We start from the raw sequence: 26,582 nt of genomic DNA on the forward strand, positions 1-26,582 counted from the left end.
CTGAAATTCAAAGTTATCTGACATACTGCTTGATATCTGACATACTAGACTGTTGAAAAGATTAATAACAAGCTGATATGCTGACCCCAGTTAGACTATGTTTTCTTGGGGTGGTAAATTAGTGACATGGCCATAGAAGAGGTGCAAAAAGAAAGCAGGGCAACCATAAGCCTTTCACCAGGCTTTGCCTTTTCCCAATGGTCATCCAGCAGCCAATCCATCAGGCTATAGAAGGAGAGATAGGAAGCAGCACCACTCCATCAGCTCAGCTGAAAGACCAGCCATTTTTGGCCCCTCCTCTCTTTAAGTTATTTAAATTCTAGCTAGTCACAATAAAACCAATAATGTCCATTTGCATTACAGCTGGTCATTATAAGAACTGTATAATATTAAGAGGTGGTGCTTGAGTTTTCTTGTTTTCCTTTTCCCTCCCCATCCCTTTTTCCTTTTGTTTCATGTCTTTTTAAATTGTAAGCCTGAAGGCAGGGACTGACTTGTTTTTATTGATCTGTAAGCCACTTGAGAAGCCTTTCCAGCTGAAGAGCAGGATATAGAAACTTCAAATAGTTAAATAAATACAATTAAAAGGTTGGTGAAAATAAACATTGGTTTCATTAATATTCCCATGGTGAGCTAGCACGTGATCTGTGTTTCCTATTTTGTCCACTAATATGAAATCTGTGTCCCAGCTTCTTTGCTGGTAGGTTTTTAGAAGTTCAGCAAGCACTGCAAATCGCCTGAAGAGTGGAAAATTCCCTTGTCATGCGGATGGCCTTATCAGCAGCAACCAGATGGAGCTCAGAGCCCAAACATTATCAATGTTAAATTGCTTTTTTTCGGAAGTAGGGAGGATTAAAGCATTTCTTCAAAAATTGGTGACAGAAGCAGCAAACTTAGGGATATTAATATATCGAAATGTTACTATTTTAGAAATGTGTGAATAAATTCTAACAAATATTCTATACAAAAAGAGTCCTCTTCTGACTGATGCAGCTGCCATCTCTGCTAAATATTTTATTTTGACTTAAATCCTTCCCAGTTCCCTGCTTTCTTCTGATTAGCTCTACTCTGTCTAATGCCACAATTTAGTGACTATCCTAAAGGGTCTATTTAGTGAGGAGACTTGATCTTTCCTTCCCTTACATTGAGAGGGGAGAAAATAACAAATCAACTGGGCAGTACCACATTTGCTGAAATGTTGAAGCACCCATGTTTTGGGGAACAATTGGGCATTTGGCGGGCTTTCCAACTGTCCCTGGAAAATATAAGTAGTTTAAAATCAGGTGGCCATGGAAATATTGTCAAATACTGTACCACTCATACTTCTTTCTCTTCATGGCGAGTGTCATATGCCTATTTGAAATTCATACTAAGTTGAAAGTTCTCCCCAAAATGCAATACCTAGTGGTCCCTAATAGGGCCTTTGTCACTTAAATACATTTATAGCAACCTCATCTGCTCTCCATGGTAAGCTATTTTTGAAAGTTGCATACATGAACAATACTTCTCTGTTTCTAATTTACATAGCTGTCCTGGTATTAGTCATTGGTGTATGGGATGAGAGCCCCTACCTCTACCAAATTTGCTAGTTGGAACATTAAATGGAACATTTTTTAAAACAAGGGAAGTGTAAAAAGTTGCAACAGGCCCAGCCAAGGTGAACATAAACTTATAGGGGCAGTTTTATTTCTTTAGAACTTGCAGATCATTTACATATAAGCTGTTCCATTCTTTTTGTATTCAGGACAAATCTGGAACTTGAACTGGTTCATCGGGGAGGCAACCTGTGTCTAGGAGGTGCAAGCACAGCTGGAAAGAGATCATGTTTACGTACGTATATTAAGACTTAATACACGTTAGAAGAATTTAAGTAAGAGCTTCTTACAAGGTCACACTTAAAAGTACTTTGAGGAATCTGTGTACTATTTTCTGCTTGTGTTTTCTCCACCGGAATTGTGGTGCACTTTGTACTTAAGATGTTATTTGCAGTAGCCTGTGCCTGCTGGATTACTATATGGAAGGTGTGAGAGGGCCTTGGGTTGCTGAGAGTAGCCGGAGTATGTTGCATCATGTGTGGTGTGCTGGGGAGTAGAGCGCTTAGCTGTATACCTATAAGGATTCCTAGGAACATAGTCCTACTGTGTCAGACTATTGGTCCATCTAGCCCAGCATAGTTGACACTGAGTGGAAGTAATGGCTCTCCAAGTTTCTGACAGGAGTTCTTCCAGCCCCACTGGGAGATGCCGGCGATTGAACCTGGGACCTTCTGCATGCAAAGCAAGCACTCTTCCACTGAACCACAGCCCCTCTCTCTCCTTCCATGGGGAGAAGAGGGAAGGCCAAGCCCCCTATTAACAGAAAGATAAATCTGGAACTAGAGGTATAAAAGTCTTTTCAGCCCAAACTCCTAGCCATAAACTGTAAACAGTCTGCAAAAGAGGTTGTTGGTTTTAAAACACTGAAATCGGGTTTAAGTTAAAAAGGCCGACAGAAGAAGAAATTTAAGTTGGCACCAAAAATGATGAAGGGAAGTTGTCAGGTGAGCTTCTTTGGGGAGGCTGTTCCACAGTTGTGCTATCACAGAGAATGGCCCATTTCAGATCCCGTGAATGAGCAGGGGTGTGCCTTGCACTCATACGCTTCCCCTTCCCCTCCTGTCCAGCTGGGAGGAGGAGATCTGAATCATCTGTTTTAAACTAACTGGAAGTTATTGTTATGTCTACATTGGAGGGGACTCTGGTTAGTTTAAACTAACTTGCCCCAACCTGCTGAGTTGTAGTCGAACCTTTCTGGAGAACACCATGTTGGAGGAAGGCTGGTTTAAACTGTGGTTTGTTGAAACAAGATAAGATAAACAATGGTTTATTATCCTGGGTTATTAGCAAATCATTGTTTAAACTGACCAGAGTTTCCCAATCCAGATGTAATGATAACCTCCAGTTAGTTTTAAATTGGAAACTGATGCTTTCAACCTCTTCATGGTTGCCCCAGAAGGGGTGGGGAGCACACAAGAGCAAGGCTCACCCAGGCCCATTTGCATAGGACTAAACTGGTTTAACATTTAGGGTGGCCACTATGTCACCCCAAAAAAGAAGATAGAAGAGAACCTAGTTTTGCATAAGATTTACATGTACTAATTTATATGTATAGAAGCAAATTTAGAAATAATTTAAATAGAAATATAATACATCTCGCCATAGTTTGGAAAACTTTGACCAGGTGATCTGTATGCCTTGCTCAGTCTGCTGTCCAGGTGCTCACTGTGGATGGGCAACTTCAAGTCCCTTTCCAGGCTCTCCCTTCTTAGGATTTTTTGTCTTTAAACCAGACTTGGACTGCACATCCTTTCAAATAGAGGACGCCTTGAAATAGAGGGCTGTTCTCTGTAAAGTAGGGCGTGTGGCCACCTTATTCACTTGCGTCTGAGGCAGGCCAGCACCTTTCTCTGTGTTCTCACAGGGCTTACCCTTTGTGGGTCCCAGGGCAGGGGCTCTCCAAAAGGTCTTAAAGCATGAAGAGGTTTGTATGGGTGCTCCCTATAGTGAAGTAACATATCTAAATTTGGTAGTTTGCATAAAATCTTAAGTTCTGATAATTTCCACAGTAACTATTTGTTTCAATATATTCTTGTTACGTAATGAAATGAATAGAAAGCTTAAATTTGACTTTGTGAAATCACTTCCCCACCCCCATTTAAAAGCTTTAAAAGATTTGTTTTTCCCTATTTCTAGCGTTTTAACCCAACATTTAGGTTCAGATCTGTAAGAGACATCTTGTATTTACTGGTGTTGAGCTGATTTGTTTGTTATGCTGTCTCTACCGCCCTTTAAACATGCTTCTGTTCAAGTATAGTTCAATAAAAGCTCTTGCAGGTCTTCACTCCCATAGTTCTTTCTGTCATTGCCTTGAATTTTGGGTAATGAAGTGTCTTTCTTGTGACTGAGTACAGTGTTCTGTATTAGTCTTGTAGGAATTGTAAAGTTTGTTGATTAGATATGGAATATGGTGTCCCAGGTGAGCTGTTACAGCAGCAAGTGTCACTGAAGATGTGGGAGCAAATAGGTCAACTGCTGTTTCAGTAGATTGCACCGAGGGGGCAGCTAGGTGTGGGGAAGTAAAATTAGGGATGATTAATGTCACTGCTCATGCTGGTGGCTGAGACAGTGAGACAAGAACAGTGAACTAAATCTAGCTATTTAAATGGTTCCTTTTAAGGCTCAGACACAGTCTGCAGTACAGATGATCCTTATCACCAAAGACCATATAATCTTCAGAAGATCTTTAATGGTGTCAGGGAAGCAAGCAAGACAAAAAAATACCTATTATCTGAAGGAGCAGGTGTGCAGCTTGTGGGGATACTTCTAAACCCAGCATTGCTCCTAAATTCTCAAGTTGCAACTGTGGCCAGAAGTGCCTTTGTCCAGCTTCAGCTGGTGCGCCAGTTGTGCCCTTTCCTGGAGAAGGTGGATCTTGCATCAGTGACATATGCCTTAGTTGCTCCACATTTAAGCTATTGCAGTGCGCTGTCCGTGAAGCTGCTTTTGAAGGATGTTCTGAGATTTCTGTATACTTTCCATACACTAGGAGTGCGCAACCCACGGGCAGCGGGCTGCCCTCAGTTACTCCCAGTGCATGCCGTGGGGAGTCCATCAAAGGATTTCTTCGTTGGCGCTAGTGCTAGCTAGGGAAAGAATGGGATTTCCCTTGCTAGCACTGGTGCTAGCAAAGGAAACCCCCGTGTGCACATGTGTATGTGTATTTGCACACGTCACATATGCTCCCCCGCCCCGTCTGGCCTTGCTGGATGCAGCCCTTGGGGCCAAAAAGGTTGTGTGCCCCTACTATATATAACGGAGCGTTTTCATACTTCTAAGCACCCTCCTCTTCATGTTCTGGTTCAGTGAAGGGCACTACCCCATGAGGAGGAGCACAGGTTCTTAATTTTCAGCAGTGGCACTAGCATGTTGTGTAAGGATCTATCCTTTTACATAAGACAGATAAGTAGGGTCTTCCATTCCAATTAAAAGGTGTTTTATCTGTGCTAGATGCTGCAACATCCATTATCAAAAGTTCAAAACTAAAAGTGTGGAAACGCTATTCTCCAGGTCATCGGGGAAAGTATCAGTAGGCTGGAGTCAGGCAGTGCATTTTTTTCAGAGCCTTGAAGCCCTGAAAGAGGGATTGCTGCTTGTGATGTGTGCATGCATCCCACTTTCACTCCTGGTAAACAGATTTGTGCATTTATATTGCTTGTATTGTTAGACCAGAGGTGACACGATGTACACTGAAGTACAAAGACCAGAGGTGTTGGTCTGTTGTTAGACTAGAGGTGACACTGTATACAAAGATATATGTGTACACTGTGCAAAATTATGCCAGTCTCAAATCAATTTCACCTGTCTCAAAAAGTGTCAATTACTTTCCCAAGGTTGCAGTTATTACAAGAAAGAAAGTGCTATTGAATTCAGCAAGACATACCGCTGAATAAACATAATTAGGACTAGCTTGTACACACCATATGTATACATGATGTGTGTTAGTCAGGAAAATGCTTATAAATGCCTATGATGATGATGTTCACAATAATCAATTTCACTAGTTTTTTTTTAAATAATTCAATTGTTAAAGTTGGAGTAACTTGTCAGTATCAGCACAGTTCAGACAATATTGCAGAGGTCTGATCTAGTCTTACTCATGGAGTTAGTGCACCAACCCTGCCTTTGCCAAATGGGCCTGCACATAGGGCCAGAATTGAACTCAGAGAGATATCAACTGAACTGGTCGATAATCTTGAATACATTTCAGTGATTCTCCCCTGTCCCCAGTAACTGTCAACATAGAACATTATGTATCACAATTTCATTTTTTTACTTATGGTCCATCCTATTCTAAAGGCTTAGACCAGTTTGAAGGAATTACGTAGAGAAAAATAATGAGACCCCTATCCATAAAGTCTAACATCCATGTATCTGACTGATTTCTCCTTAAATAGTTGCTAAGAAACATTGTGTTCTTCTTATAAAATATATCAGTACAAGTTTTGTATGAGTTTAATTTTATATAGTGCCCCAGCCAGCATGGCCAGTGGTCAAGAATGCTGGGAGTTGGAGCCCAAAACTTCTGGAGGGCACCAGGTTGGGGAAGTAAGCCCCACTGCACTCAGGAGAACTAAGGTCTGAGTAACCATGCTTAGGATTACACTATGAAGCATTCATATTTATACATTTTGCTTTCCACAGCCCCCCGCTATATGCATGACCTTTCAGATTTGCCCCCTTTGGCAAAAGTATGGTATTTTTGTTTGGGTTAGAGAAGACTTTTATATAATGCCTCCCTGGATTTTGTATTTGATTCAAATATGTATAGCTAGTTGCTATGTTTATCACACAAATGTAGGTTTGTCTCTGTTTTGGCCTGCTTAAGAAGTTCTGTAAAAAAAAATTCAGGTCACAACTTATAGCTATTTCAGGACTTCTTAACAACAGCATGGGCTTGCAGTACTTAGTTTTGTCCCATGGAGTCATAGATATGCATACATCTATATGCATATATAATCTTAGTAAGAATAAAGGCATTGTAATAACTACAGTTACTATTAATCTAGATGTGTCTAATCATTCTGTTGTCCAAAACATCTCTCAGAGTTTCTGAAGTAATGTCGGTATGCTTTTTTTAGCTGTTCTTTCCAAACTGCTGACTCTGATATAATTTGGATTTTCAATAGAGTATCTGAAAGAAAGTTCAGCATTTGGGACTGCTAAAAAGGCTGTGCTGGTAAAATATCTTATAATTAAACTTCTTGTTAGGTAGTAAGTGCCATTTGGACAAGATCTGACTGCCTTCTGCATTTCTAACATATTGTGGTTTTCTGTTCTGTCTTGTGTGTGTTGCGTGTGTAATGCTGGATACTATTTTATTAAAGTAAGCTGAAAACCTTTGCAGAGTGTGAATTAGGAGCTCAGCGCTAGAACTGCTAGACGTCTGTGTTTTGTAAAAACACAAATGTTTCTTTAGAACTGCAAACACTTTTAAAGGGCCAGGGCCAGTTCTCACCCTTTTTCTTTGTTACTGTGTTCCCATTAGGGGGCAATGTTAGCCTTTTTGTTTCTGTCCAGTGAGAGAAGCAGAACTAAATTCTCATACAGAGAATCATTTTTGTTCATAAATAATAGAAAATACGTTTTCTTTTTAGAACCAAATAACTTCACCTTGGGTCTAGCTAGCCGTTATGGTTGCTGGTCCTAGATTGTATCCTAGATAAAGCCTATTTAGTACTAAAATAACCTTAGTATGAGAAAGATTGGTTTCTATGCAACGTTTCATATTTTGTCATGCTGCCAGGACACCAAAATGTGTCTGTCTTCACGTTAATTCTTCACTACCTTAAAAAAAGGGAAAAGGTATGATTTCTTAGGATAATGTACAAGTAAAGGGAATTTTACACAAGCATAATTAAGATAAACAGAGGTTCTCCTGGAGCAATGCTTGTTGGATGGTATCCAAATTATGAAGTGCCAGATAACATCTATCTGATTAACATGGCAATTCTGTACATGTCTACTCAAAAGTAAGCCCCATCAAGTTCACTGGGATTTACTTCTGGGTACATGTTTACAGGATTGCAGCCTCAATATTCATTTACAGATAACGTTGGGGAAAGTAGCTGTTATTTAAACCGTCGAAAGGCTTAATTGAGATGGATTTGTGTGTTTTCTTTATGTACCAAAGTCTGGGTTTCTTTGGCAGCAGTGCTTGTTGCTACAACAGGCACCTGAGTAAGAGGTTAATTGCATTTCTTTCCAGTAACATGTCTACAGATAACATCATAGCTAGAAACAGCTCTGGTGTGCTTTTCCCTAGTGTGTAATATTGCAACACTTGCCTAAAGGAACAAACTCTGTACAATCATCACAATATTTATAGATGTGGTCCTGAAATATTTTGTCTCCCCAAGTCTAAGAATATGCTCTATACCATACAGCTTGTTATGAAAACAAAAAGCATCAATCAGGAGAAAGAGGTTCAGGGTAGATCTAGATCTGAGAATCCAGATGTAAGATAAGAAAACTATAGCAAGCAAGGAGTGCGAGTGCAACACCTGTGCATGTTATACCAAAGCATGATTTGTCATAACATCTGAAGTAGTACTAAGGGTTGTATCCAGTTGTGTCCCCTTACTGACAGATGGCTCTTTGAACCAGCAAGGGTTTCCATGAATAGAAAGGAAGAGAGGCTATCTTTGCTGATCTCCCCCTTTCCTCTGTAGCTCGTTGTGCGCCCACCCCCATACTCCAGAGAGTTGGGGAACCCTTTGGAAACACTATGAGAAGTGGCTTGGGGGTCTGCAGAGGCAAGGGGGAATTTGTGAAAATCACCAGCCCTCCTTCTCACAGAAGTTTCTGCTGGATCAAAGGGCCTTCGATCAGTCGAGGGATACCACTGTAACAACCCTAAGTTCCAAAAGGTCTGCATTTTTAGTATCTTCTGTTGCCATCATATGGACAAGCATATGAGCTGAGGGTTAACCTGCAAACATTTTCATTGTAATTTAAAGAAGAAGATTTTTTCCTGAAAGCCTGGAAAATAAAACTTGTGGAGAGGGAAGGGCTCTCAGTAAAACATTTTATCTGCTAGGATCTTTTGCCAGGAGAAATGGGAATTTGGTTTGTCCTCATTCATTGCATCTGATTCAGAAAACAGGTGACAGCAATCAGTTCCAATATCATCTGTGCCTTCAATTATTTCACAAACCCCAGGAGCTAATTACAGCCCTCAAGCTCTACTAGAAGCAGCTGACTTCAGCATGAGACTGTTCTAGCCTCCCAAGTGCCTATGAATAATTGTCTATTTGTGGAAAATAAATTAATTCCTTCTGTGATTTATATTTAAATATGTTATCTCTAGGAGTCAATTCAGGTGGTAGCAACTTCAGGGAGAAAGGAACAGGGATGAGGGATAATAAATAAAATAAGTGTGGTAAATCATGGATTTCCATTTTGTAACACAGATGGAAATAGAAATAATTTCATTTGGGTATGGAAAAAATAGACTCACTCTGAATTGATACAAAAATTATGGTATCTCCTACTAAGAAAGAGTCAGTAAAACACTGAAGTAAAATGGAGAGGAGGAGGAATATGTAAGCCACCTTGGGTTCCTTGCAAGAGGAAAAAAAAAGGCTGGATATAAATGCAATAAATGAATAAATGCTTTTTGAGCATTAAACCTGAATGCATTAGAAATTGCATCAACATGTATATAGTTTTACTACAAATTTAATTGCAAAAAAACACATGAGAAGAAATGAAATACATGGTAGGGGATCCCAAACTATGGAGCAACTCTAATTGTATCCTGACATTGGAGGGATGGTGGCCTGGCTTGAATAGGAGAGAAACATTATGAAGGATTAGAGTCTGGATTAATTTTGTATTATTCTTCCTACATCAGCCTGATTCTGTGGATCCAGAAAAGATGTAAACCTCAGCAGTCAGGTTTCCTTTAGTTCACTATGAAATCACTTATTCTAAATGGTTCATTTTGTTCCAGAGAATCTCCAAATGGAATTAACTTCCACTAGCACTGAAATACAGCCAGGTTTATATTACAGAGTTCTATATACAACATTATATGTACCAAAGGTAGTGTAGGAAAATTCTGTAGTAATATCTGTGGTCACAATCCAGTCACACTTTAAGTTTACACAGAGTTAAACACATCAATTCAGGGGGAGAGGTTAGCACATGTTAATATCAATTGGATTGTGTCCCATGTTGTTTTCAGTGTCCTTGAAAAGAGAGGGCTTTAAAGACTTCATCCAAAAGATAACTCTGTGTTTTGGTAGTCTCACAAACAAACAAATAATCACATTCCTGGGGAACTGACTTGGCACTGTTCTGATTTGACACTTTGGCTGCATTGACACTGAGGATGTTCAAAGGAATTGTAGAACACAAAATCATCATCATCTTCATCCAGATGAGAGAGAGAGAAGAATAAAAACTTCATTATTATAAGAATGGCTGTATATCATAGATGGTATGAGCAACATTAACTGCTGATTACTAGACACTAGTTATTCTGCAACTTTCTTTAGTAATAAGTTGGCCCAGTTCAAACAAAACAGCCGAACTATTAATAGGCTTTGTGCTTATATGCTCTGTGGTTTCCAGTTTTGCCTTGGAGGCCAACTATGGTTTGGTTGAACCAGGAAAAGAGGAACTGGGAGGAGGGAGTGTGCAAGCATGAAACCTATTCACAGTAGTCATGGTTTGGCTTGGTCATTATATCTGAACAAAGAAGTCAGTGTAATAGGAGAGCCTAGTTATGGCCTCCATAATCAAATTAAAATCTACATCTCAATTCTATATGCTGCTAGGCACTGAAAATAATTATAGCATTTGCCTCCTGAGTGGATATAGAAACAGTTTTTGGCTCTGCGGTAACAGCACTCTAGAGAACCCTTTGTCTAGCATGTACAGAGCAACCCAGTCTCACGTGCAAAATCATGTAGCAAGGGGTAAAGCCACGCTTTCCTTACGGTGTCCTGCCTTCCATTGGGGAAGGCCTGTGCGCAGCAACCCCCCCCCCCCCCCGGCCAAATCACCAGATGGATGATCTATCTGGTGCATCTGCCAAGACCTGGCTTTGCTGCACGTGCACTTGCCCCCATTGGGTAGGGGAAGCCAAGCTGAGGGCATGAGGCAGGGGAAGCCAAGGTGAGCCAATCAGGTGCCTCTTTTGCATGCTGACGGAAGGGCCTCAGCTAGCACTTACAAGAGCTTCAAATGTGCTGCTTTCCCTCTCAACTGTGGAATCATCTTGTTATCACCGATCTGCTAGGTGGGACTCAGGGAGGGGCCTGCAGAGGGAACCCAGGTTTCTGCAGGCCGGATGGGGAACCTCAGTAGGCCAGAAGTTCCCCACGTCAGTTCTTATATGGGTAGCACTTTAGCTATTGCAATACAAACTGGTAAAAATGTATTGCATTTGTATCCTGCCCCTTTCTCCAAAGAGCTCAGGGCAATAGACATAGGGTTATCCCATTTTATCCTCACATCAGCCTATAAAGTACATTGTGCTAAGAGGTAGTAACTGACCCAAGCTCATCCAGTGTAGTTCATGGCTGATCAAGATTTGAACCCCTGGCTTCCTGGTCTGAATCCCACACAGTATCTGCTATACAAGACTGGCTTTTTGTGCATGGCAAAGCAGCAGCAGAGGACTGAGTTGCACTTGTCTTAACAGCTGGCCAACCAGTGAGGGAAGTACCATCATATAAATAAAGAGAAAATTAAACAAAGAAATAATGGCAAAGAAATATGAAGTATTTTAATTCCATCCAACCAAATCATTAACTGACCAACTATTTTCTTCTGTTTACCTGTGCAGATCAGCTGTTTCATGTGCTGGCTATGCACATGCGACTCTACAGCATTGATTCCGCTTATAACCCGTGGAAGAAACTGACACAGTTGATGCTTGATGAGAACTTGCAGTAAGTACAGTTCTGTAGACAGATTTCTCTGTGAAGCTTAAGTGTTTTAACCTTGTGAGACATCAAGTGAAGCTATATATTTCTGTTCTTTTATATCATTCTAAGGAACTGAATTTGATTACAATGTTATACACTAGAACTCCCTAACTTAGCCCATCCAAATACATTTTATACTCAAAGACAGTTCCACACAACTTTTCAGCCAGTGAAGACTGGAAGTCCCTTTTTTTTTTTTTAAGTCACATGTTTGTTTATATTTTGTGGATGACTTATAATCAATTAATCATAAAGCCAAACAAAAACACTGAATAGTAAAATCAATAGCAGTAAAAATTACCTGAAAGTAATTCCCCGGAAGTGTAAACTTTCAGGTCCATGCAGAGTTTACCCACAGAGGATTGTATTTAAACATCTAAATGCTTTCATGGCTGACACTAAAGTGAGATGGAGATATCTGCAAGCAGTTCCATTTATTGCTAAGCTGTTGAGAATGCAGAAGACAAGCAGGAGCAGCTCAAGTGCAAAAGCCATACAAATTCTGTTGGCGGCACAGTTGTGTGCATGTTTGCTCGGAAGTAAGTCCCTGAATTCATTTTGAAAGGTGGGGTAAAAAAATACCTAAAATAAATATAAGCACCGTGCCCTCTGATAGCATTTCTTGAAAATGTTGAAGTTACGGCAAAACTTTTTATGAGATGGAAGAAATCGTCAGCCCTGGATAAAAAGAAGAAAAGGTTACCTAATTTGTCAGTAGCTCTGAATAAAGTATGGCTTGTGGAGCTACAGGCTCTTTAAGTGCACATGGTACACATTTTAATTCACTTTACAATAATTTTGCTTCAGACATTACATTTGTTTGCTTTTTATTAACTTCTTCTGTGGCAGCGTTTTGGAAAGACATGCTTATCAGCCTCTTTCATATGCATTGAAGGGATTAGCAAGAAGCATCGTTTCCATACTCTAAACAGACTTTATAGAACACAATTTTCAGTGTCACCATGAAGAAGTTGCTTAGGCTTTTAATGAATGACAGAGCAGTTTTTAAGTGCTTGATGTACTCTAGTGCTTGACGTAAACTAAAGGAGCTTATCTAAACCTTGGCATTTGATAGAACTTTACTTTGTCAGTTCTTGCAGAATGAAATACATTTAACCGAATGGTTCACTTGTTCCCACAAGTCCCCCATATTTTTGCAGTATTCCAGGCATCCTCATATACTATATACATTTAAACATGTCACGTGCATCCTGTAAAATTGAATTCTTTTTATGATGCCAAGAGAAGGAAAACAATTTGTATTTGTTGGAATACAAATATTGAAAGTTAAACATCCCTTTTCCAGTTGAAAACTGAGAATTCATCTTTAAAGTCTTTTTTGATTTGAATAAAAATGAGTAAAAATCATTGTTCCAAGTTTAAGCAGCTTATTAAAATGCATCTGAAAATTATCTGAATCTTCCATGAGAAAAATAAGATTTCAGCTATTAAACATAACATTGTCTTGGGCTAATTTTATTTGTATTGGGTTAATTTAAATGTTTTTATGTCTGTTTGTGTCCATGAACATTTAATATAAATATTTATATGCAAATGCATGTACATGCATGAGTGTGCGCATTCATGCATACACAAACATATTTAATAAGTGTGTGTAGAGTTAGGGAGCCAATTTCATACACTAGTAACCTGAACCTTCAGTTAATTTTTTTTCCATAGCAGCTTTGGCAACTCAAGAGGCAAGCCACTTTTTAAACTAAACAATGACTTGCTTCTTCAACAGTGAGTTTATCTCTTGTCACTAAATAAAAGAAAATTAGGGAAACCTGATCAAAATTATGTGTTATTTGATAGAAAGCTTTAAAACTGCAGAAAATAAAAGAATAGTAAGCAAAGATCTTTGGCAAACCCATTTGATTAAATCACTCTGATTTACTTGTGTCTAACATCATGTGATAACTAGGGTTTTTTTATGTTTGTGGGAGGTGATACGTAATGCCATAACAAAGCCTGGACCTTTAAAGGATTTCAGTTAACGAAAGCCCCATTGTAACCACTCACACATATATTGGATTGGGTCCAGATCAAATTAGTAGCACTTACATTCCACTGAAATCAATGAAATCAGTAGGACTTCCATTAGTCATGACTAACATTTCACATAAATGTGACCTAAGTGTAATTAACTTGGTCCAGATCCACCCCCTTTTCAATAGAAATGGTTATTCTTCTGTGAGGGCACTTTCTTCTAAATACACTTTTAAACTGCTAAATATATGCATTTATTATCAGCGGATGTGGGTAAATACTAAGGTTGCAGTTCCAGTTCACCAAATCCAGGCAAGCTAATTTGCGTATTATGAATATTATTTGCTAATTATGCAAACCAAGGGTTAACCACCGCTTATTCACCCCAAATCACCCTCTTCCAGTGCTGCTTCATAGCAAGGAGACATACTTACGTGGCTTCTCTTTCATACATTTTCATGCAAGCCCTGAAAATAAAGATAAAAACTATGGTCACCTACCTGAAAGTATTCCCAACGAACATGTTAGGGCTTACTTTTGAGTAAACATATTTAGCAGGGGTGGCCAGACTGTGGCTCTTTGATGGTCAGTTGTGACACTTGAGACAAGAAATGTATGCATGCATTTTTGGGTCCTCCATGAGATGCTACTTGGGCAAGCAGCAGAGAGACTAAAAAGGAGATTGCTGAAGAAGCATGGAGTGGTAGAAGATGGAAGCAGCTGCTTGAGCAGTGTGGAAATCATGGAAAGGAGGAGAGAGTTGTGGGCTGCCAAAGACAGTTGAAGAGGTGTGACCAGTGTGGAAAGGAGAGGGAGCGGGCTCACCTCAAAGGAACAGACACAAGCTTGGCTGGAGAGAAAAGACAGGAGGCTACTAAAGCCTGCAGAAAAGTGAGAGGTATCTGAACACCTGATGCCTGGTTTTAAGGCATAGGCTTCTGCTTCAGCAGATACTGGTGTGATCTGATATGCCTACAATATAATGGTATTGCATCAAGAAACATTTTAAAAATCCTAAGGAAATTAAGGTGGGCTGGGTGACAAATATAATTGTTTCCATGATTTTTCAGGGTGTGCAGTGAAGAGCAGCCAGAGGTTCCAGTGCTTTATAGAGATGTCTCGTCCCTTTTGCTCATCCAGATTTTAACCATGCCACAGCCATTGTGCAAAGGTATGTTACAAAAATGCATAAATAAACAAGGGACAGTGGGTCTCCCCATGCCCACCCTGTGGCTTTTAAATAGCAAATAAACCTTGTCTGCTGTGTGTGCTCAGTTAATGACTTTGCCTTATCTTTAGAAGTTGTCATTGAACAGATTTTTTTGTTGTGGTTTGACGGGCTTATCTATGGCTTCTGTCTTCTCACTGTTATCAGGCAACAGTACAGTAAAACCATGAGGCCTGAGAATGACTGTTAAATTCCTTGAGTTGCGGGGGAAAGGGGAGGTCCTTCGGTTTGACCTTCATTCGTTTTCTCTAGTGGGACTGCTTAATATTTCACATTGAACAGTGAATGCCTAAGGGTGAAAGAGAATGATTTATTTTAATTTAACTGTGCAAATTGTAGCAATTGTGTCACACACGACAAAGATAATTGCTATAATACAGTATCTGTAATGATTGCTGCATATATAAATTTGAGCATGTTACTGGAGTCCCAAGACATTTTTGAAGCAGAAATGATTTATCGCTGCTTATTTTGTCAGGTTTAAAGCTTTTAATTTTATGATTTTAAAAATGCTAGCCTAATTCTTTTTCACTTCCAATGATACAGGTTATGTTTGGAAAAAGTGTTACTAGAGGCATTATATGATAGCATTCCTTTTTTGAACACTTGTGTAACTTAAATTGACTGGCTTCAATTGCTACTAGCTTCAGTTGTGATTTTTTTGACACCAGGGGTGTTCCATCAAAAGGCATAATCAGCTGTATTGTCCTTTGGATGCATGAAGATAAATATTTTATTCACCTTAAAATATGTTATCTTCATGCATCCATAGGACAGAAGAAGCCAGTTAGGTTGAGCGTGCTAACAGTTCACTAGAGCTAAGTCTAAAATTGGGAAAGCGTCATAGGTTGCATATATCTGTCTTTAAAAATTACTCAGCAGGATACAGAGAGAGAGACTTATTTTACTGAAAAGTGTTTTCCACTGGTATGACAAATCCTAATAAATTATAAAGTGAAATAAAAAATGGTAAACTAACTACATATCTGTGAGCCAGCATGGTGCCTAGAATAAAGAGGCAGGATTGGTGCTAATGGGTGCTTTCCTCTCAATACAAGTAGCAGCTTCAGGAGTGGAGCAATCCAGATTAGGGCTGTGGTGGGAGCAGAGGGTTAAATCTCCTCCCCTGCCATGCTTTCATGTACCTCCCTTCCCCCACAACTGCTGTTTACTAAAACAAACAAACTACTCAGACAATTTCTAAAGGTTTGAATAATATCAAATTTAGCTTGACTTAAATCAGATGGGTTTGTGGCAGTGAAGCCTCTGACACTGACTGGTGGAGTTGGTGAGGTGGCACACTATGTTCAGAGTTGCTCAGGGAACTAAATAGATTGCAGCCCACTTTCTTTGAGAAAAGAAAATTGTCACTTTGGCTGGGATTAAAACTTGACACAGGGCAGGTTGAGGACTGGGGAGGGGTTTCAGATTGTGGGGAAACTAAGGGGTATGGAGCACAGAGGTGAGGATGCTGAAGGAAGGATACAGAGTGTGGAATGGACTGAGAAATAAGAAACTTGAAGAAAGCATAGGTGGCTTGAAGAAAAGGGCAGAAGAGAAAGTTAGTTGAGGCAAAAAAGGGGATTATCAGGGAGAAGACTCTGATGATGTTTTGCAGCACTTTAGGTAAGGAGGGGATGTATTTCTGGGGGTGAGGGAGAGAGACAAGAGAGGTAGGGAGGCTGCCAAGAGGCAGAATGTATCTCAAGAGGCAGATTGGCAGATCAATATTTTAGAGGAATTCTGCCAATGGTGGCTTCTTCTGTCACTGTGACCTGGCAACCTAAGAGGGAATGAGGTCCAAAAATGGATTTAAACTAGAGTTGCAGCAAACTCAGTCAAATCAACAATTCTGGCTGAATATGCATGTGTGTGTTTTGTAGCGGTCCAGGGGAAAAAACATGCTCACAGCAGCAGTGAAGGTAGTTCTTTTTTCTTCTTCTTAAAACAATCCCACTGGTATGAAAGGCTGGTTGTGGGGCAGGGCCATGCAACCAGCTTTTCATTTTTGGACCATTTGAGGAAGAAGAAATGAGCTGCTGCCACTACAGTAAGTACAGCCTTGCACCGAACTGCTATGGAATACTTTGGGGGCCAAATAACAGTTTGCCGCAAAACATACACACACACCCCAATCTGCCACCTGAGGATCAAGCCAACTCTTGGCTTCAGGCTTCTAGTCTACTGTTACTGTAAACTGCACCTTTCAGACATATGAAAATCATACTTTAGATGAGTAAATAGAAACAGAGTTATATGGAAGCAGAAGCGGCATTCTTGACAAAGGCACCTTCCTTGAGATTCAGGTGTTCACCTCATGAAAGCCAGTATTCAGTCTTGCCCACCACCGCTTTTATTCTGTGTGCGGCCAGCCCTGCCAAGTTGGTTGCGCAAGCAGCCCCCACCGCTTGCACAGCGGCGATTTAGCGCTTCTAGGGGCAAGCACTGAAACGAATGGAGACACTCGTTTCTGGAAGGGGGCAGGCCGGCACAGCTCCCTTATGCTTGCACAACAGAACCAGTGGGACCAGCTGCACACATCCAGTCACCGTTGGATACTGCCCCTGGTGTTCCAGCCCTGACTGCGTTCATGGTATTTGTGGCTCCCCAGTGATAAAATGTTGTGAGAAGATTACTAAAAGTATTGTTTCCCATACAAACTAAACACAATATATGAGGCATTAATTGATAGCGAAAGGAGGAAGTTGGATAAAACTTGGATTCCTGCACTGAACAGGGGGTAAGACTCGATGGTCTTGTAGGCTTCTTCCAACCCTACTACTACTATTCTGTGATTCTATGAAAATATAATTAGTTTCATGAAGTAGAAGTATTGGAAAATTAAAGGAATTCAATAAAACACCTGTTTTAAATGATGCCTGCTAAAATGACTGCATATTGGGAGTAAAGCTTTTACTATGTATGGATGCATTTACGTAGGGTTTTGTCTGGTTGTTTGAGAAGTTGTTTTTGTTAGTAATTATTCTTATACCATCTTTGTCCATGGAAATGTACAGAGTAACATCGGATAAAAGATTTCTGCCCCAAAGAGCTTACATCTAAATTTAGGCAGTGGGGACAGATGACAAGGGGAGGGAGAGCCTTTTCCAGCTACCATAGCACTGTGAAGTGATACGTTTGCATTTGTGTACAAACATCCACTCTCCCTTTTTTTGGCATTACTGGCAAATTTAAAGATGCCAGGTAAAGTACAGCTCTTGTTCTAGGTCTGTGAGACATTATCTTAATATCTCTAGGGTAATTTTATACTTAAAAAAAAAAATTAATCTGGTAGGCCGTCATTTTGAACCAAGCTCTCTTTGTTTTAAAGAATACCTATATGGTATTCCTTGAGAAAATTAGCACTTAATAAACAGTGTCCTAATAGCCTCTGTTGCCCTTCAAGCAAGGCCCTGGGAATTGTATTAGCTATCTTATTACCTGTTGAATGGCCTTCGTTATCTTTTTCAATACAACATTGATTAAGGCAAAGTAAATGCTGTTACACTGTTCAGTCTCTTCTTTCTGAGAGGAGAAATTGATCTGAATCTCCCTCAAAAGAGAACACAAATTAAGTATTTGATTGTAGGGAAACAGGCTAGAGGTCAGTGCACTTGCAGTCAGTAGTTCCATTAGTTTCAGAAGACTCAAAAGGGTATAAGCATTCTCCGTGTTGCATACACCTACTCTGTGACCTGAAAGGATTATCATAGAGTTTAATATAGTTGATTTTTTTAAAAGTATTGATAGGCAGAAAGGATACATGTTTAAAATGGAAACGAGAGATTTTTCAACTCACTGTACACAATTGTGTAATAATGCTAGTTTATCTTTATTTTGTTGTTCATTGTGCATTTATCTGCTGACCCACAGTAAAAGTGCTAGTAGAGTATTTGCTCTAGAATCATAGAATCAGAATGGTAGGGTTGGAAGGGGCCTACAAGGCCATCGAGCCCAACCCCCTGCTCAATGCAGGAATCCAAGTCAGAGCATCCCTGACAGATGGCTGTCCAGCCTTGTCTTGAATGCCTCCAGTGTGGGAGAGCCCACCACCTCCCTAGGTCATTGGTTCCATTGTCGTATTGCTCTAACAGTCAGGAAGTTTTTCCTGATGTTCAGCCGGAATCTGGCTTCCTGTAACTTGAGCCCATTATTCCGCGTCCCTCACTCTGGCCTTCCTCTCTGTGCTGGCCTTCCTCTCTGTGACAGCCTTTCAAGTACTTCAAGAGCGCTATCATATCTCCCCTCAGTCTTCTCTTCTCAAGGCTAAACACACCCAGTTCTTTCAGTCTCTCATAGGGCTTTGTTTCCAGTCCCCTGATCATCTTTGTTGCCCTCCTCTGAACTCTCTCCAGTTTGTCTGCATCCTTCTTAAAGTGTGGTGCCCAGAACTGGACACAGTCCTCCAGATGAGGCCTAACCAGTGCTGAGTAGAGAAGAACTAGTACTTCCTGGGATTTGGAAGCTATGCTTCTGTTAATGCAGCCCAAAATAACATTGGCCTTTTTTGCAGCCACATCACATTGTTGGTTCATATTCAGCTTGTGATCGATAACAATTCCAAGATCCTTCCCGTTTGTAGTGTTGTTGAGCCACGTATCCCCCATCTTGTAACTGTGCATTTGGTTCCCTTTTCCTAGGAGCAGAACTTGGCATTTATCCCTATTAAATGTCATTCTGTTGTTTTCTGCCCAGCGCTCCAGTCTATCCAGATCACTTTGAATTTTGTTTCCGTCTTCCAAAGTATTAGCTATCCTGCCCAATTTTGTGTCATCTGCAAATCTGATCAGCATTCCCTGCACCTCGTCCTCCAAGTCATTAATACAAATGTTGAAGAGCACTGGGCCCAGGACTGAGCCCTGCAGTACCCCACTCGTTACCTCTCCCCAGTTTGAGAAGGTCCCATTGATAAGCACTCTTTGAGTCCAGTTCTGTAGCCAAACTGTGAATCCATCGGATCGTTGTTTCATCTAGCCCACTTTGAGCTAGTTTGCTCATCAGGGTATCATGGGGCACTTTGTGGAAAGCTTTGCTGAAGTCGAGGTATATGATGTCTACAGCATTCCCACAGTCCACAAGGGAGGTTACTTGATCAAAAAATGAGATCAGATTTGTCTGGCAGGATTTGTTCTTGACAAATCCATGTTAGCTTAGAGTAATCACTGCATTGTTTTCAAGGTGCTTCCAGATGGATTGCTTTATGATCTGCTCCAGAATTTTCCCAGGGATTGATGTCAGACTGACTGGTCTGTAGTTCCCAGGTGCCTCCTTTTGACTCTTTTTGAAGATGGGGACAACATTAGCCCTCCTCCAGTCATCTGGCACTTCACTTGTCCTCCATGATTGCTCAAAGATAATAGACAGCAGTTCTGAGAGTTCTTCTGCCAGTTCCTTTATTACTCTAGGGTGCAGCTCATCTCGCCCTGGAGATTTGAACTCATTCATAGTAATTAGGTGTTCCTTGACCATATGCCTATCGATCTCAAGCTGCAATCCTGCCCCTTCAGCTTGTACTTTGCCTTTGCTGGGCGGGTCATAGACCCTCTTTTGGGAGAAGATTGAGCCAAAGTAGGAATTGAGAACTTCTGCCTTTTCTTTGTCATCTGTTATCATTTTGCCATCCTGATTTAATAGCTGAACCACCACTTCTTTCCTCTGTCTTTTACTATTCATGTAGCTGAAGAAAGCCTTTTTGTTGTTTTCAGCATCCCTCGCTAACCTCAGCTCGTTCTCAGCTTTAGCCTTCCTGACGCCATCCCTGCAATTCTGTGCTACCTGCCTGTACTCTTCCTTTGTTGCTTGGCCTTCTTTCCACTTCCTATATGTGTCCTTTTTTGTTTTTGGGTCATCTCTAAGCTTTTTGTGAAGCCACATTGGCTTCTTCTGTTGTCTTTCACCTTTTCTTCTTGTTGGAATTGTTTGTAATTGTGCCTTGAGAATTTCCTTTTTTAAAGCTCCCACCCATCGTGGACTCCTTTTCTCATTAGAGTCACTTGCCATGGGACCTTCCTGATCATTGTTCCGAGTTTATTAAAATCAGCTTTCCTAAAATCCAGGATACGCGTTTGACTACACTCGGCTTTTGCTTCCCTTAGAACCAAGAACTCAAGTACAACATGGTCGCTTTCCCCCAGAGTTCCTGCAACTGCTACTTTATCCATGAAGTCATCTCTGTTGGATCAAGTCAACATCTTAGGATCAAGTCAAGGATAGCCGATCTTCTAGTTCCTTCCTCTGCTTTCTGTAGGAGGAGGTTATCCACCACACAAGTCAGGAATTTCCTGGAGGGGCCATGTTTTGCAGAATTTGTCTCCCAACAAATATCGGGGAAATTGAAGTCCCCCATTATGACTACATCATGCTTCCTTAAAACATTGGCAATTTGCTTTTCAAAAGTTTCATCCTCATTTTCTCCTTGATTGGGTGGCCAGTAGTAGACTCCGACCACCAGGTTCCTTTTATTCTTTGCTCCATTTATTTTGATCCAGATGCTCTCGATGGGGCTACCAAGCTCATCCTCCTGTATTTCTGTGCAGAAATATGTATTTTTCACATACAGCGCAACCCCACCACCTGTTCTTTTTGAACAAGTTATATCCTTCAATTGCTGTATTCCAGTCATGAGAGTCATCCCACCAAGTCTCAGTTATACCTATCAAGTCATAATTTCACTTCTGTATTAAGAGTTCAAGTTCGTTCTGTTTGTTTCCCATACTCTAGGCATTAGTATATAGACATCGAAGACCATGTGCTTCATAGTCTGGCTTTCTTCCTACATGTGTCTGAAGACTATTATTGGGCGCTATTAGAGCTGTTCTCTCTTTTGCAGTGCATGAGCCTACATCCATTGTTATCCCCAACTTTACATCTCCCTTACACATAGGATTCAGTTTAAAGCCCTGCTGATGAAGTTCTTCATGCTGTGGCCAAACACATTCTTCCCATCCTTTGTGAGGTGCAACCCATCCCTTGCCAACAGCCCATCTTCCAGGAAGTATAGCCCGTGGTCCCAGAATCCAAATCTCTCTCGTCGGCACCACCTTCATAGCCAGTCATTCACCCGGAGTATTTTTCGTTCCCTTTCTATCCCTCTTCTAACTACTGGAAGGATGGATGAGAAAACTATCTGGGCCCCAAAGTTCTTGAGTTTCCCTCTCAAAGCTTCGAAGTCTGACGTGATTTCTTTGTAGCTCCGCTTGGCTGTATCATTTGTTCCTACATGGATGAGAAGAAAATGATATCTGTCAGTGGGCTTTATGAGTGCAGGCAACCTTTCAGTCACGTCTCTAATCTGTCCTCCTGGGAGACAACATACCTGGTGAGTCCACGGGTCTTTGCGACATACTTGGGACCTGGGTTTCGATCCCAGGCAGCAAGGAGTCTCCCACTACTACTACTCTTCTTGTAGACAAGCATAGCCTCTGCTTGACTGACATTCAGCCTCTTGCTCACTCTCATGCAGGTTCCCCTGTGATTCTTCCTCTGCAGGCTGTCCTCCAGTCTCACCCTCAAGTACCCGGAATCGGTTCCACAGCTCCACTGCTTCCACTGGTGCAGAGTGGCATCTAGTTCTTCTTCTCCTAACTGTCACCCTTTTCCAAGGAGTATCCTGTACTCCATTTTTCTTCACCTCAGCATTTCCTCCTTCTGCCTCCTCTTACTGTTGCTCTTCAAGCTTCTGGTCTTCCCTTTGCTGCTGTACTTCCCCCATTCTGTCCAAGAACGCTTCGTGTTCTCTTATTCCCCGGAGGGTCGACAGTCGCCGCTCCAGTCCACTTACTTTTTCTTCTAGCAGCGTGATCAACTTGCACTTGTTGCAGGTGTAGGCCATGTTGTTCTCAGGCGAGAAAACAAACATTGCACACACCTTGCAGGTCACCACCACTGGAGAGTCCTGTCCTTCCATTGCCTCTCTTCCCTTTTTGTATCTAGCTTTGTGATTGTTCTAGACTAGCCTGTGCCTGCTCCTCTACTCAGTAGAGGTTAAAAGCAGAGTCCCACTGGTGTGGAAGTGTGTGTTACAAGACAAATAAATGAAAAAAAAAGTTTGTTAAAAAAGAAAAAAAATGTTAGGGGCCTCCCCCTTGACCTCCCCTGCTGAACTCCCTGGCCAACTCCTGTTTGCTCACTCTGGTCGCTCGCTCTCTGGGAGCTTGCTTGGTTCTGTAGTCCCTGGACCAGCTGGAGCAGCTTGCTCTGCTCTGCTCTGCTCTGCTCAGCGGGGAAGCGGGAAAAAACGCCTCTAGAAAAGGAGGTTATATTCCCAAGGCAGGCTTCCATTTAATCATGTTCAGCATGGAGCCAGCATTATGTCTGCCCTGGCCCACTGTGGAAGAGAAGATCAGTGCCATTGTAGCTTGTACCAACAGATGCATCACTTCACAGAACAGGGGGGTTGCCGTATGGCTCTACTCATACAGTGTTCAGTTCTGGCCATCCTAGTTTAAGTAATAAGTTGCCAAGTTAAAAAGGATTCATACATGAGCCAGAAGACAAGAGGAGGTCCAGAAGGCAAATTTTATAAGAGGGAATAGAGGAAAGCAGGTGTGGTTAGGCTAGAGAAAGGAAGGGGACGCAAAGCTATTTTGATCATAAGTAGTGACCAGATAGGAAAACTACTTTCCTAAATGAAGCACCTCCTGTTCTCTGAATTTGGTCCTGGGTACCAATATAGCAACATAAAGCAATTGGTTCATACCTGAATTTCTCATCCATCTATACCCAGCATATGACTTTCCAGTGCAAAATCTTCAGTACACATGTGCCCTGAGCTGTTCTGGTATTGTGCACTCCCCCTCTCCCTTGGTAAATATTTAGTGATATATTGGCAAAGTGACCATTTCCAGATTAATTGAAATAGCTTTTCTTGTTCCTTCTTTGCTTACTAGACAAACTCTTTTACTGAAGGTGTAGCCTTCCAGCACATGACATTTAACTTGGTATTTAATGGCAGCCAGGCAGGAAATGCTGAGTTGTTAGATGTGGCATTATCTGAAAGGGAACAATCAGAGCACTGGTAAGGTTAGGAATTTTTGAGGGATACACAACAAGTTATATTTGTTTGCCAGGTTTTCTTTAGACCTGTACCACTGCAATAAATGTTCCTTCCCGGATTGTTGAGTGTGGTGTGTGTTATATTAACTTGGCCCAGCATAGCACTCATGATAATCAAGGCAAATGACCCCTTCTCTTTTTATTGGGGTCTTCTAATCTACTTGGGCACACTACCTAACACCCCAGGCAAACCTGAGAATCTAATTATGATTGGATTACAAAGTAGTGAATACTTGGCACTGGCTTGCAAAGGAAGGCCTTGTGTTCTTTTTTTAACACGATCCCATGGTTCATGGCTGTTCTAAGCTAGAACAGCTTAGAGCCCTGTTAAAGTGTCCAGACAGTGCTAAGATTTCTATAAACATATCTACACATTGTCTCACTCTATTTGCTCAATGTGGCTCACAATCCAAAATATAAAAACATCAGTAAAAACAAAGCAATAAGACCCTACATTAAAATAAATAAAATGAACCATTGCAGTAATAGTAAAACATTGTTTTAAACCAGCAGGTTTAAATGTAGGACTTTGTCTTACAGGTATGATTATCCCGAGGTATGTTTAGCTCCTTATAAAATATAACTTGGTGCATTTCCAGTTTTGGATTACTCATTTGGGGAAAAATATTTGCAAATTTATAGACTGTACAATTGGTGTATAAAAATGTGAGACCTAATTTAGAATACCTGAATGACAATGCCCATTTTTGTACTTTTTTAGAACACTTTATCTGTATCATAAAGGTGCTCTTCACGTTATTGTATATACAAGCACTTGTTGCACTTTCCGTTAAATGCAGCGCTGAAGACAGGATGACTTGGATGAACTCAGGAGCTCTGAAAAAGGTTTGTTGGTTTATCAAAAACTGTAAGTAGACTGCAGTTTTGTCCCCAGTTCTATACGTTTTAAATCCTGTTTACCTCCTTGGAATATAGATGAGTGCAACTTCATACTGCACTGCAGCCTAAAGCTGTCATTCACTCTTACAGATGTTCAGTCTTTTTACATCTTGGTTGAAATGCAGGGACAGTCTTTACCAGAGAGAGGAGCTCCCCATCATTGCAGAACTACACTGTCTTTGGGGCAGTACTCTGGGGTTGTAGAGCTCCTCGGATCTTTTTTCAGCAGACTTTTAAAAAAAACGTTATTTTCATTTTTTCTAGCTTTTCCTCTCCCCCTCCCCCTTTAAGGCAGGGGAGGGCAACTTCCAGGGGCTGCACCCTCCCATCACTGAATTTGCCACCATCGCTGGCTTTGCTGCCACTGCACCAGCAAACATTGCTTTCAGTGGGAAGTCTTTCAGTGGAGCCTCCTTTGCTCACCTCCTCCAGCCTTCTACACCAGCCTAAAATCCTGCTTTTAAAATGGCGCTTTCTGCTTCCGTTTTAAATGTAGGATCACAACTGACTCGCTTCACACACGGTTCTTCCCCCACTCCCCGTTCTCCCCCTGTCTGAGTCTTCCATTGTCTTTCATTGATCTTGCTCCTCTTCGTGGCACTTTAACTCTTTTCAAGGAGGGAACTCAAGCGGAACGAAGTGGGGTAATTTGATAGCTCATTATCTGCAATCTTTTAAAAAATGGAACAAAGGGCATTTAGTGCAGGAGACTCCTTGTATGACCACGGCGTCCTGTAAAGAGCCCACAAACCTCCATGAAGGAGCCATCTCAATCGCAGGATAAAAGCTCCATGTGATGAAACCCCCACTCTGGCAAGGGGTTGAAAAGCAGGGACTGCCACCCTGCAGATCACATGAGCTGTCTCCCCTCCCCCCACCCCCAGTTCTTGTAGTTGAGTGCGGTTGTTTCCAAAATACTATTTTCTCCATATTCTCCCTCCCTCCCTCCCTTGTTCTCACACACACACACACGGGTGTGTGTGTGTGGAAATTATCTGCTAGAGAATTGCTGGCAACTATGGAGGCCTGTTCCCATCCAAGCGGTGATGCTGGAAGGCACAGGGTGCCAGACCAGAAGGCCTGGAGAAAAGGCAGGTCCAAGCTCAAGAGAACTCAACTCCCTTGCCTGCTTCCTGTTGTTCAAATCAGCAATTCTGCAAGAGGATGAGAGTCTTGGTGTTCAGGGAGAAACCACCCTAGTATATCCAAGCCCCTCAGGGCTGGCTTAGATAACAGGAGACATCCTAGGGAAAACATCCCCATGCTTTTTTATGGGGTTGGGTGGAAATTGAACTGACTACCCACAGATCCACTTCATCCAGGGCTTGACTTGATTTGACCCAGAGTGATCTGCTTAGTGTGGAGTTTGTTCTGTCCATGCATTGTCATCTTGTGGCTGGGCTCATCTGTTTGTGTTACATACTTGTTCTTGCTTTGTGTTTGTGGTGCAGTGGGGGTTTGGAGTATGTTACAATTCTGTACACACTTACTGGACAGCAAGTCTCATGGAAATAAGTGGCATGTACTTCTGAGGAATCAGCATGGATAGGATCAGGCTGCACAACTAAGTCCTCACGGGCAAATGCAACAAAAAAGTGTTGAGGGCAACATATGCATAAACTGATAGGATATACTACAGCTCAGACTTCTCCAACCTGGTGCCCTCCAGACATATTGGACTACAACTCCCAGAATTCTGCAGCCAGCCACGCTGTTTGGATTATGTTTGCTCTACGTACTGATCAGAAATAAAATGTTCCTTTAAAAGCCATTCTGATTGCAGTTCCAGATAGATCCTGGTCTAGGCACTTAGGTGGAAAAGCAGGAAACAGAGAACAGGACAAAGTGCTAAGTTTAGTACTGGAAAAGCCTTGGGCT

The 26,582-nt window shown here is 41.4% G+C and overlaps 1 protein-coding gene across 5 annotated transcripts in view; it reads left to right on the plus strand.

Moving 5' to 3' along the window:
• The window catches only part of UBR3 (ubiquitin protein ligase E3 component n-recognin 3), a 128,863-nt gene that overhangs the window by 89,358 nt on the left and 12,923 nt on the right, over window positions 1-26,582 (plus strand). For all 5 annotated transcript variants that reach the window (XM_084812492.1, XM_084812511.1, XM_084812520.1 and 2 more), the window contains 4 exons: window positions 1,745-1,830; window positions 11,392-11,497; window positions 14,593-14,693; window positions 24,526-24,650. In XM_084812492.1, the coding sequence (XP_084668618.1) occupies window positions 1,745-1,830; window positions 11,392-11,497; window positions 14,593-14,693; window positions 24,526-24,650 (418 nt within the window). The remainder of the gene's footprint in view (window positions 1-1,744; window positions 1,831-11,391; window positions 11,498-14,592; window positions 14,694-24,525; window positions 24,651-26,582) is intronic.

The sequence above is a fragment of the Heloderma suspectum genome, chromosome 1 (genome assembly GCF_057233095.1).
Source record: "Heloderma suspectum isolate Gila_16-S chromosome 1, 16-S_ref, whole genome shotgun sequence".
Taxonomy (NCBI): domain Eukaryota; kingdom Metazoa; phylum Chordata; class Lepidosauria; order Squamata; family Helodermatidae; genus Heloderma; species Heloderma suspectum.